We start from the raw sequence: 10,769 nt of genomic DNA, 5'->3' as shown, positions 1-10,769 counted from the left end.
AGTCTCGGCCTCCCAAAGTGCTGGGATTACAGGCTTGAGCCACCATTCCCGGCCTGCATTTCTTAAAGAGCTTTTACCCCTGACACAGAGCATTCGGAGCAGAATTTCAATAAGTCTTTTGGAGCAGACGTTAAAAAGGATTTTCAGCATATGGAGCTATATTATTCATGGCAGTCAAATAAATCCTTGGAGGCACTTTCTTCTCAAGGAATCTCCGTAAAACCACTAGGCTGCTGCGATGATCGCCTGAGGCCACCAACACTGACCGACAGGCTGGAAGCAGCCGAGAGCCTCTTGTAGCCAAGTCTGTTTTGCATGATGGGTCTTCATGAGCTTCCCATCAGCTGAATGGTGAGGTCCCCTCTGTGTCCTGAACACTAACTTAAAAATGCTCTGAGCATTTGGTTGTCCGGGGTCAGTCTGCACCAGCCCATTGGCAACCCCTGGAAGGGCAGAGGTTCGGGAAGAGGCTGTGTTTTCAATGCCATTGGTCTGCCAAAGAGGGGGTGTTGCTGGAAGAAAAGCTCTGGGGACCAAGTCTCCTACTTGCTCACTCCTCTCCTTGGCTTGCTCTGTGACTGAGCCCACGTGGCTGTGTGACCACGGGCTGCGATCTCACCCCACCTCTTCTCACTGTGAAACGGCGCCGCCGTCTCGTACGGTGGTTGACGGCAATGAGTTAAATCCTGCGCACAGCCATCCATACCACTTACATCACCACTGCCCACCGGAGAGGGTTTTACCACCTGTTGAGTACTCTAAACAATCAAGAATCAGGGGTCCTGCTGATGGGGAGTAAATGCCACCAAGATTCCCGGGCACCCAGCAAGTGACCTTTCCAAAGCTCACAGCTCTGGCTCCCAGCCCCACCCCATCACAATGGCAGCCCACCCAGGCATCTTGCCAGTCAATGGAAGTTTCTGCCGCAGCAGAGAATGGAGCTGCTGGGGGCTCCGACAGGAGAAGGGAGGCCTTGGAGGAAAAAGCTACTCATGATCTGCCGCTGAAAAATAACTTGCTGTTTTGGATGCACCGCAGGAAAAAGACCCTTTCATGGAGTTCCCTTCTCTGCCAGGACTTGAGTAGCAATTTTCTTGTGAAGCGCTTGGAGTAGTGAGGTTAGTTAGCGTGCCTTCGCTAGCTGGGAATTGTCACTCACATCTCGGTGTCAACTCAATCTTGGGGCACACTAAGCCACGGGGAGCTGTAGCAGCTCTGTTCCCTCTTCCCACCCAGCTCCTTAGAAAGTCCTCTCACGTGTCTCAGTCATCTGAGTCACTCATTCTGCCTTGTGTGTGCCGAGTACCATCATGGGGTACGTCGTATGGGATCCCAAAAGCAGGGAATTGCGATTGCAATGGGAACGGCACGAGGAAAGAGACAGGACCAGTGAGGGCTGAACGTGGAAGCCCCAGGAAGGAGCAACCATCTTTGAGGGATGCTACCTTCAAATGATCAAGGATGTGTTTAAAGAAGGGAGACTCAGAGTTTAGGCATTTTACCCTGCTGTGTCTGACTAGTGATGATGGGAGAGCAGAGGGATGAACTTGGCTCACTGCAACTTCTGCCTCCAGGGTTCAAGAGATTCTCCTGCCTCAGCCTCCCGAGTAGCTGGGACTACAGGCGTGCGTCACCAAGCCCAGCTGATTTTTCTTTTTTTTTTTTTTTAGTAGAGATGGGGTTTCACCACATTGGCCAGGATGGTCTCAGTCTCTTGACCTTGTGATCCACCCACCTCGGCCTCCCAAAGTGCTAGGATTACCGGCGTGAGTCACCACACCCGGCTCCTGTTTCTTTAAAAGGCAAGACTGTTAATGGGCGGCCCCACCAGTCACATACACTTTAGAGTGGATTATTTCACTGAGAGATTTAGTTTATTTTTCATCTAAAAATTAGCTGAGAGTCAGACAGAAAACCTGGAGATATGTGCCAGGAAGTGGGGAGAGGAGAGTCACTTGAAATCTTGAGAGAAAGGAGACCTGAAAAGACTGGGGGTGGGGTGGAGATAGTCAGAGGGCTCCGTTCACTCATGACTCAGTAAGAAAATATTTATTGGCCGGGCGCGGTGGCTCAAGCCTGTAATCCCAGCACTTTGGGAGGCCGAGACGGGCGGATCACGAGGTCAGGAGATCGAGACCATCCTGGCTAACACGGTGAAACCCCGTCTCTACTAAAAAATACAAAAATCTAGCCGGGCGAGGTGGCGGGCGCCTGTAGTCCCAGCTACTCGGGAGGCTGAGGCAGGAGAATGGCGGGAACCCGGGAGGCGGAGCTTGCAGTGAGCTGAGATCCGGCCACTGCACTCCAGCCTGGGCAACAGAGGGAGACTCCGTCTCGGGGGGGAAAAAAAAAAAAAAAAAGCACCATCTCATGGTGAGCCACTGGGCATCTCTTCCCAACTCCGTATTCCGTGACTTCATGTTGATACTTTGAAGTTTACACCAGGGAAAATGGCAAACAGGGCAAACTGGAGAGACAGTTGTTAACTATTTTTCAGTACCCTAGTATGTAAGACCAAAGGAGAGCGGCTGCAGGGAGGGGTTACCTTGGCAGAGAACTTGAGGTGAACTTCTGCTTCGTCCGCCAGGCTCTTCTTCACCTGGGCCCACGCCTCGCCCAAGGAGCTGCAACAAAAAGACCATGAGACTCAGGTCAGAAGCCAAAGCCCTTCCTGAGGTGCGACGGTGGGGCTCCACCCCAGGTCTCAGGGAGGTATATGACAGCTGAGAATGAGGACGCGGATGAGGCAGAGGCTGGGCAGAAACCAGACACGAGCATCACGTTTCAACTCACAGGGTCTGATGAGCCACCAAGGTACAAGTGAGCTCACCTTACCTTGGGAAGCTAAGGAAACAGACTGTGGCACACAGCCGAGTGGCGGGGGATTCCTAGAAATCCAGAGGCTTGCAAGGACCCAGGAAGGTGCAGGAAGCAAGTATGGGGACATTCCAAAGCCTCAGCTGCAGTGAGGGCCTTGATCCCTGGGCCGTCACTGTCCCCAGAGCTTTCACATCACCCCTCCCTGGTTTGCCGATGAGGGGTACAAGCATCTGCTAATAAATCAAGGAAGGAAACAGGTTCTATTCCAGGGAGAAGCTCTTTTTGTTTGTTTGTTCCTTGAGACAGAGTCTTGCTCTGTCACCTAGGCTGGAGTGCAGTGGCGCAATCTTGGCTCACTGCAACCTCTGCCTCCTGGGTTCAAACAATTCTCCTGCCTCAGCCTCCCGAGTAGCTGGGATTACAGGAATGCGCCACCACGTCTGGCTAATTTTTGTATTTTTAGTAGAGACAGGGTTTTGCCATGTTGGCCAGGCTGGTCTTGAACTCCTCAGGTGAGTCTCGGCCTCCCAAAGTGCTGGGATTACAGGCATGAGCCACTGTGCCCAGCCAGAGAAGCTCTTTTCAAACAGAAGGTACCAGGCAGCCCTGCTTATGGGAAAAACCCCAACTGCCTGGCTTCCAGAAGGGGCAAAGATGGACTGTGTGGGTCCAGTGACCTAGATGCAGCCACAGGGCAGAGAAGGCTCCCACTGCCATCCTCAGAAGCACGATCTCCTCTAGCACTGCTTCTCTAGCTGTGAGCCCTGATGCGGCCCACAGCTTACTAGAGAAGGGCCAAGTCCTCTTAGCGGCATCACTCCTCCACTCCAAGGAGAGGCTTCATGTAGAAGAGATCGCCTCAAGTCCCTAAGACTTGCCAGTGCAGGCCCCATAAGACTTGCCAGTGCAGGCCCCAGGCTACATTCTCTATGATTTGGAGCTCTTTAACCCCATGACCCTTCCAAATGATACCCCTGCTTTCTTGCTCCCAGCCTCTTCAACACAGCCAGTAAATCCAGGCTGAAATGTTCCGTTGACTTAATATCATCCAAAAGCCACTTCCCCCAGAGAATTCATTAAAGTCGAGTGGCAAAAGCTGATTAAAAGACAGCATGTGGTGAGGCTTCTGGGTCTAGAGCAGAGCAGCCAGCAGCAAAGAATTGCCCAACAGAGCACAGCAGATCCCTCTGATGGCTGGCCAGGCCTGTGTGGTGGGGGGTGCTGGCTCAGGCCGAGGTGGGTGTTTATGGGAAATGACTGCCTGATTTTATCTAGGGGTCCAGCAGCAAAGAAAGGTCCCTTCAGTGATCCTGGCAGGGGAAGCCACCAGAGAAGCGTTGGAGTATGAAACGGGGCAACCCAAGCTGTTGACAATTGTCTCTGCCTGAAGGGCCTGAGCTCCAGGAAGCTGTGCTGGGGTACTCCACACCCTCTGGGTGGCTTGGGTGTCCCACCTGATTCAACAGGTGGGTAGGAGGTCCAGAGGTGGCGGGAGCAGTCCTGGCAGTTACACAGATCAGCAGAGCAGAACACAGAGTTATACAGCTAGGGCTGATTGACTGCAGCAAAGAGGTTAAGGTGTTTCCATGGGGGAAAACAGATGATTTTTTTAACAAATGGTGCCGAGACAACCGTACATCCATAGGAGGAAAAGGAATCTTGGCCCTACCTCACGCCATACACACAAATTATTTCAAGATGCCTCCTAGCTCTAGGGTGAAAGCCAACACTATTTGAAGCATATGGAGGCTATCCTGGGAGGAGTGGGAATTGGATTAAAGGGAGGTGCGAGGGGTTTGCCCCTGCAGCTGAGCCACCCACAGCAGCTGGCAGGAGGTACGAACAAGAGTCACAGAGTCAAAAAGGCCCTGGGCAGTGCCCGGGCTTTGTATGAGCACATGCATCTTGCCACAGAGCTGTCCGTCTACTGTCAGCAGAGCACATGGCAGGTAAATGGCCCAGGGACAGCCATGGTGGCCTGAGAATGTCATCTCTGGGCAACTGGGAGGAAAGGATGAACCATGGTTTTCCACCCAACACAACATCCTCAGCTCTACCTCCAGGCCGGGCACTGCTAAGTGGGAGGACATCTCTCCAGACATTCAGATGGGCCCCTCTGAGCCAGTGCATCCTTGATGAATGCCTCCCTGCTCTCCAATATTCCAGGCTCTTTGGAGTCATGTCACCATTTATTAAAAAGCTACTTACAAATTAATTCGAAAGGAGATTTTTCATCTGATAAACAGTTCATGAAAAACAAAACAAAATCTGAGATGCATCTCTGTTCCAACATATAGTTTGAGGCACGCCAAGTCAAAATGCATGTTGTTGTCATGACCGCCCACTAGGAAAACCAAAATCCCATTTCCTTTCCACACAGGAGAGAAAAACTAAAGGCAGAACAAACAGCCGAATTCTGCTTATTTACCAATGTGCACATATCCTGTGAAATCTAATTTGGACAGAAGTTGAACTGCAAAAGCCACTCCAGCCTCCCTGAGCAGCATCTTCCTCGACTGCTTCAAATTTCTAGACTCCTGCTTTGCTTTGAAAGTCTTCAAGGAGATGGGGTTAAATGTCCAAAGCTGTGTGTAAACGTAAATCAGTGTCGTTGCACGCTTTATGTAGGGGGCTCATGCGTTCATGCCCCAGTGCCTGCTATAGGAGTGTGTGCATGGGGCTGCTATGTGGGCACGCAGGGTGAGGAGTAATGTGTACATCTATGGGGCAGTGGCCCTGATGCATGTATGTGAGCTTGTGCTGTTTGTCTCTGTGTTTGTCCGCGCATGTGTGTACAGTATGGCAGTGTGGGCCTGACTCACGGAGCTGGACTGCTCGGGTGAGGAGCATATGCTGTGCGTGTTGGCCAGGACACAGTGTCCTTGGCAGCAGCCCAGGCCGGAGAGGTGGAAGCCGGAAGACTCCAGAGCGGCACAGTGGTTGCAGGGCACGAGGAGACTTAGGAAAGCCCCTTCCCAGGCAGCAAGAGCTGCTCCTCTATGTGCTGCCTTCCTGCCCCATTTCAGGCCCCGTGCACGGAGCAGGAGGAGGCCAGGAATGAACTAACCTCATTTACATCTGTGGAAGGGACGCTGGTCTTGCTGGGCTGCCCTGTGGTCTGCGGCTGGCGGGGAGGGTGAGAACCATTCCAAGGAGGCCGCCTGGCTGCACAGCCAACCCATGTGGAGGGCTTAATCAAAGCCACATTTGGGCTGGCAAAATCTCAGTCCCCTGAAGGATTTCAAGCCATGAAGGCAGATTTGGACTGGTTGAACATCACGGCTCGCTGACAACCACAGCCGTCCCACAACAGAGCGTCCTCCTTCCTCGGGGGTTCACTGCCCCTTGGAGGAGGAATTCAAACACAGACCAGCACCAGAAGGAGGTTGGAAGAGAGAGGACCTCTAGGGACCTTTTCAGCTCTAACCTCCTGAGAGTCTTTGTGTTTTTACTGAGGTCAAATCCATATAACATAAAATTAACCATTTAAAAGTGAACAATTCAGGCGCATTTAGGACAAGACCGAATCAAATGCCCGTTTTGTGAGTGCAACTAACACCTCTATCTAGTTCCAAAACATTTTCGTCACGCTAGTATGGACTAAAGGTTTATGTCCTACCAAAATTCTTAGGTTAAAACCCTAACCCACAATGTGGCTGCATTTGGCAATGGGGCCTCTAAGGAAGTAATTAAGGTTAAATGAGGTCATAAGGGTGCAGCCCTGATCTGATAGGATTAGTGTCCTTATAAAAACAGACCTTGGCCAGGCGCGGTGGCTCACACTGCAATTCCAGCACTTTGGTAGGCCAAGGCCGGTGGATTGTCTGAGGTCAGGAGTTCTAGACCAGCCTGACCAACATGGTGAAACTCCGTCTCTACTAAAGATACAAAAAATTAGCCAGGTATGGTGGCACATGCCTGTGATCCCAGCTACTTGGGAGGTGGAGGTTGCAGTGAGCTGATATCAGGCCACTCCAGCCTGGGCGACAGAGCAAGACTCTGTCTCAAAAAAAAAAAAAAAAAAAATAGACATCACAGAGCTCTGAGTACACACCAAGGAAAGGCTGCATGAACACACAATAAGAAGGCTGCCATCTGCAACCCAATGGGAGAGTCCTTACCAGGCACCAACCCTGCTGACACCTTGATCTTGGACTTCCCAGCCTCCAGAGCCATGAGAAAATAAATTTCTGTAGTTTCAGCCACTCAGTCTGGGACATCTTGTTGTGGCAGCCCAACCAGATGAATATACACCCCAAAAGGAAACCCGGCAGCCCCTAAGCAGTCACAACCCATTCCCCTCCTCCTTCAGACCCTGGCAAGCAAATGACAATCCACTTTCTGTTTCCATGGGTTTGCCTGTTCTGGACATTTTACATAAATGGAATCATACACTATGAGACCTTTTGTGCCACACTCCTGTAATTTAGCAGAATGTTTTCCAGGCTCATCCACATGGTAGCATGTATTAGTGTTCCATTCCTTTTCATGGGTAAATAATATTCCATCGTCTATCCATGGATATCCACTGTGCATACACCACCATTTGTTTATCCTCTCATGGCTGGGTGGAACGTGGGTTGTTTCTACCTTTTGGCTGTTACGAATATTGCTGCTCTGCACATGTGTATACATGTATTAGTTTGAGTGCCTGTACTCAATTCTTTTGGGTATAAACCTAGGAATGGAATTGCTGGGTCATATGGTAATTCTATGCTTAGCTTTTTGAGGAACAATCAGACTGTTTTCCACAGTGGTTGTACCGTATTCCATTTCCCCCAGGGGTGCATAAGGGCTGAGACTTTTTTACCCACTAGGAATCCTTCTGTGGCTGGGAGGGTTGGGTTAAGCTTCTCCCAGCCCAGGTCCCACTCAACAGTCACAGCATTAGTGGGAAGGGAGCCTGTGCCTCAAGCCCACAGGAGAGAGCTCCAGACAAAGGGGCCAGGTACATTACCCTTTCATACCTCTCATACCCAGCTTCCCCCCAGCCTGCCCCTAGAGAAAGGGGAGCTGGAGTAGGCATCTAGAAGCTGCTGCCCAGCTACCAGGGGTCAGACCAGAGGTGATTCTGACATACTCCAACATCTGGAACATGGCCCTTGGTCACTAAAGAGAAGATAATGCACAAGTGTCTTTTTTTTTTGAGACAGAGCCTTGCTTTGTCGCCCAGGTTGGAATGCAGTGGCACGATCTCAGCTCACTGCAAGCTCCACCTCCCGGGTTCATGCCATTCTCCTGCCTCAGCCTCCCAAGTAGCTGGGACTACAGGCACCCGCCACCACACCCGGCTAATTCTTGTATTTTTAGTAGAGAGGGGGTTTCACCATATGGGCCAGGCTGGTCTCGAACTCCTGACCTTGTGATCCACCCGCCTCGGCCTCCCAAATTGCTGGGATAACGGGCCTGAGCCACCGCGCCCGGCCGGAAGTGCCCTTTTGAGTGTGGACGCCCACACCTTGAGTCATGGGTGCCCTGCTTGGGCCACGGGCACACATCTTAAGTCATGAGCGCCTACCTGAGCCACGAGTGCCCACCTTCAGCCAGGCCTATGGAGAGCTCCCCATCCAAAGTGGGGCCATGCCAGTGAGCAGTGATGAGTGGTTGATCCTCCTTCCTAAGTGACCCCCCCCATCCTCCCCACTCCCACCTTTCTCCTACCCACTCACCCTTCCTCCTGAGAAGCCAAGGAGTTCTGAGACAGCTTAGCTAAGTTCTTCGCATAGTCTTCTTCAATCTTTATCCTGCAAAGACAGAAAACCCAACACACATCAGCTCTCCAGTGCCAGATGGTGGATCTGCCCTGCTGCCCTGCACACCTCAGCCGTGGAAAGGAACCCACTAGACCATAAGCTCTGAGACTGCATGACTCTTGTCTGTCCACCTGACATGCAGTAGGTGCTTAATAAATACTTGTCAGATAAACGAATGAACAAAACTGTCTAGACCTCCATCTCCTCATCTGCAAAGTGGGATATTTTCTCCTGTCTCCTAGAGCTGTGAAGACGAGAACTGGCGTTTACACAGTTCCTAGCACAGAACGGGAAACGTAAGACCCCTAAATGAATACATGAATGAAGGAAGGAATGAATGCTTGCAACTCGTGATGGACTACCAGCAATACCCAGTGCTGTCCCCTCTCCCTTCCAGCCCCAGAACTCCCAGGTGGCCTCGGGCCCTCAGCAGCAGAACAGAAGATCTCCCTACCGTCTCACACCCCCAGTGCCTCTGATTGTCAAGCCTGCTGGATGCAAGTATTTCCATGGAAACCTGGCAGTGCCCAGGGCTGCAGGTAGATTCTATTTCCCTGGAGAGGAAAGTAGCCTTGGACGTAGCTTCCGGCAGGCAGGCCTTTGACACATTTGTAAGGCAACTCCCCAGGGAGGGTCCTGTATTATCTGCCACGTCGTGTTAAACATGTTGTCAGAGGTATTGTTTGCCACCTAAGTGGTCCTCTGGGCCCCAGTGGGAGACAGAGGAGCTATGCTTACGCCAACCGGAGCTGGCCAGAGCCCAGGATTCAGAGAGCCCCTGGTCCATCACACAGTGAACAGAAAAGCTCCAGAGATGCTGGGACCACAGCATTTGCTTCCCAGCCGCTCAAGCACCTGGCACCCAAAGGGTACGATGATGGAGAGAGGGCGGCTGACAAAGTCTGGCGTCAGGAGACTCACAATCTCGTCCCTTCTTGCCCTGCTTTTCTCTCACCTCCACCTTCAACTGGTCTCTAGGTCCTCCTGAGTCTCATTCCAACTGATCTGCCTCTGTCACTTCCTCTCCATCCCCCTACCTTCACCCCCAGACTGTGGCCAAGAGAGATCTGTAGAAAGTAGATCTATCCATGCCACACTCCCAGCTCCTCAATGCCGACCGCATGCACCAGGCACACGAGGTGTATACGCTGTCTGCCTCCTGTGTCTCACCTCCAGGACCAAAGCGTGCGTCTCCTCCACCTCTGCCCCACTTCCCGAAACCAAGACCCCAGCAAATCAGCCAGCACCTATCCTCGAGCCAGGGAAGCTCCCAACTCTGAGCCTCAGCTCTCACCTCTCCTGGCACTAAAAGGCCTTCCCAAGATCCCAAGGTGGATGGTGCATGCGTTTTCTCTAGGAAGCCCAGAATGTCCTGAAATGGCAGTTTCCATTTATTTGCTAACAAGACGTTGTTATGGAAATATGAACCATAAGCGTGTTCAAGCTTTGGCTTTTGCAGCCAGTTTCCTATTTGCGTGTTTTATACCCTTGTCTTCTCAAACCCAAGCCGTGCAACCTCTCCATTTCCCACCAGTTTAATGGGTCATAAAATAAGGATCTGATTACACAAATTGAAAATAGGCCCTCTGTCTACACCCATACCACCCTGAACACATCCAATCTCATCTGAAAATAGGCCCTCTAAGGGAAAGGGGTGCTTCAAAACGCCAAAGCATTATGACTTGATTACGGCTGTTATAATTAAAAAGGAAAATTTTTGGTTGGGCGCAGTGGCTCACACCTGTAATCCCAGCACTTTGGGAGGCTGAGGCGGGCGGATTACCTGAGCTCAGGAGTACCGAGACCAGCCTGGCCAACATGGTGAAACCACGTCCCTACTAAAAATACAAAATATTAGCTGGGCGTGGTGGTGCACGCCTGTAATCCCAGCTACTCCAGAGGCTGAGACAGGAGAATCGCTTGAACCCCGGAGACAGAGGTTGCAGTGAGCCAAGATTATGCCACTGTACTCCAGCCTGGGTGACAGAGCAACACTCTGTCTCATAAAGAAAAAAAATAAAATAAATATTTTTAAAAGATATTGCAATTTGCTATAAATATTTCCAACTCCAGATGGAAAGTGTTGTTTGTGTGTGCACATGCGTGACAGGTGGGTATGTGCAGGTGTGTGGGTATGTGAGTGTATGCTGAACAGGACCTCAGAACTTGGAGGGGGAGAGGGGAGAGAGAGGGGGA

At 51.4% G+C, this 10,769-nt stretch overlaps 1 protein-coding gene across 5 annotated transcripts in view; it reads right to left on the bottom strand.

The window, feature by feature from the left end:
* Nucleotides 1–10,769, bottom strand: part of GAS7 (growth arrest-specific 7) — a 230,157-nt gene that overhangs the window by 20,122 nt on the left and 199,266 nt on the right. For all 5 annotated transcript variants that reach the window (XM_011933266.1, XM_011933264.1, XM_011933262.1 and 2 more), the window contains 2 exons: nt 8,490–8,564; nt 2,546–2,624 (listed from right to left, as the gene is read on the bottom strand). In XM_011933266.1, the coding sequence (XP_011788656.1) occupies nt 2,546–2,624; nt 8,490–8,564 (154 nt within the window). The remainder of the gene's footprint in view (nt 1–2,545; nt 2,625–8,489; nt 8,565–10,769) is intronic.

This window comes from Colobus angolensis, unplaced genomic scaffold (assembly GCF_000951035.1).
Source record: "Colobus angolensis palliatus isolate OR3802 unplaced genomic scaffold, Cang.pa_1.0 Scaffold125, whole genome shotgun sequence".
NCBI classification, from domain to species: Eukaryota; Metazoa; Chordata; class Mammalia; order Primates; family Cercopithecidae; genus Colobus; species Colobus angolensis.
This window is presented reverse-complemented; position numbering and strand designations above follow the sequence as displayed.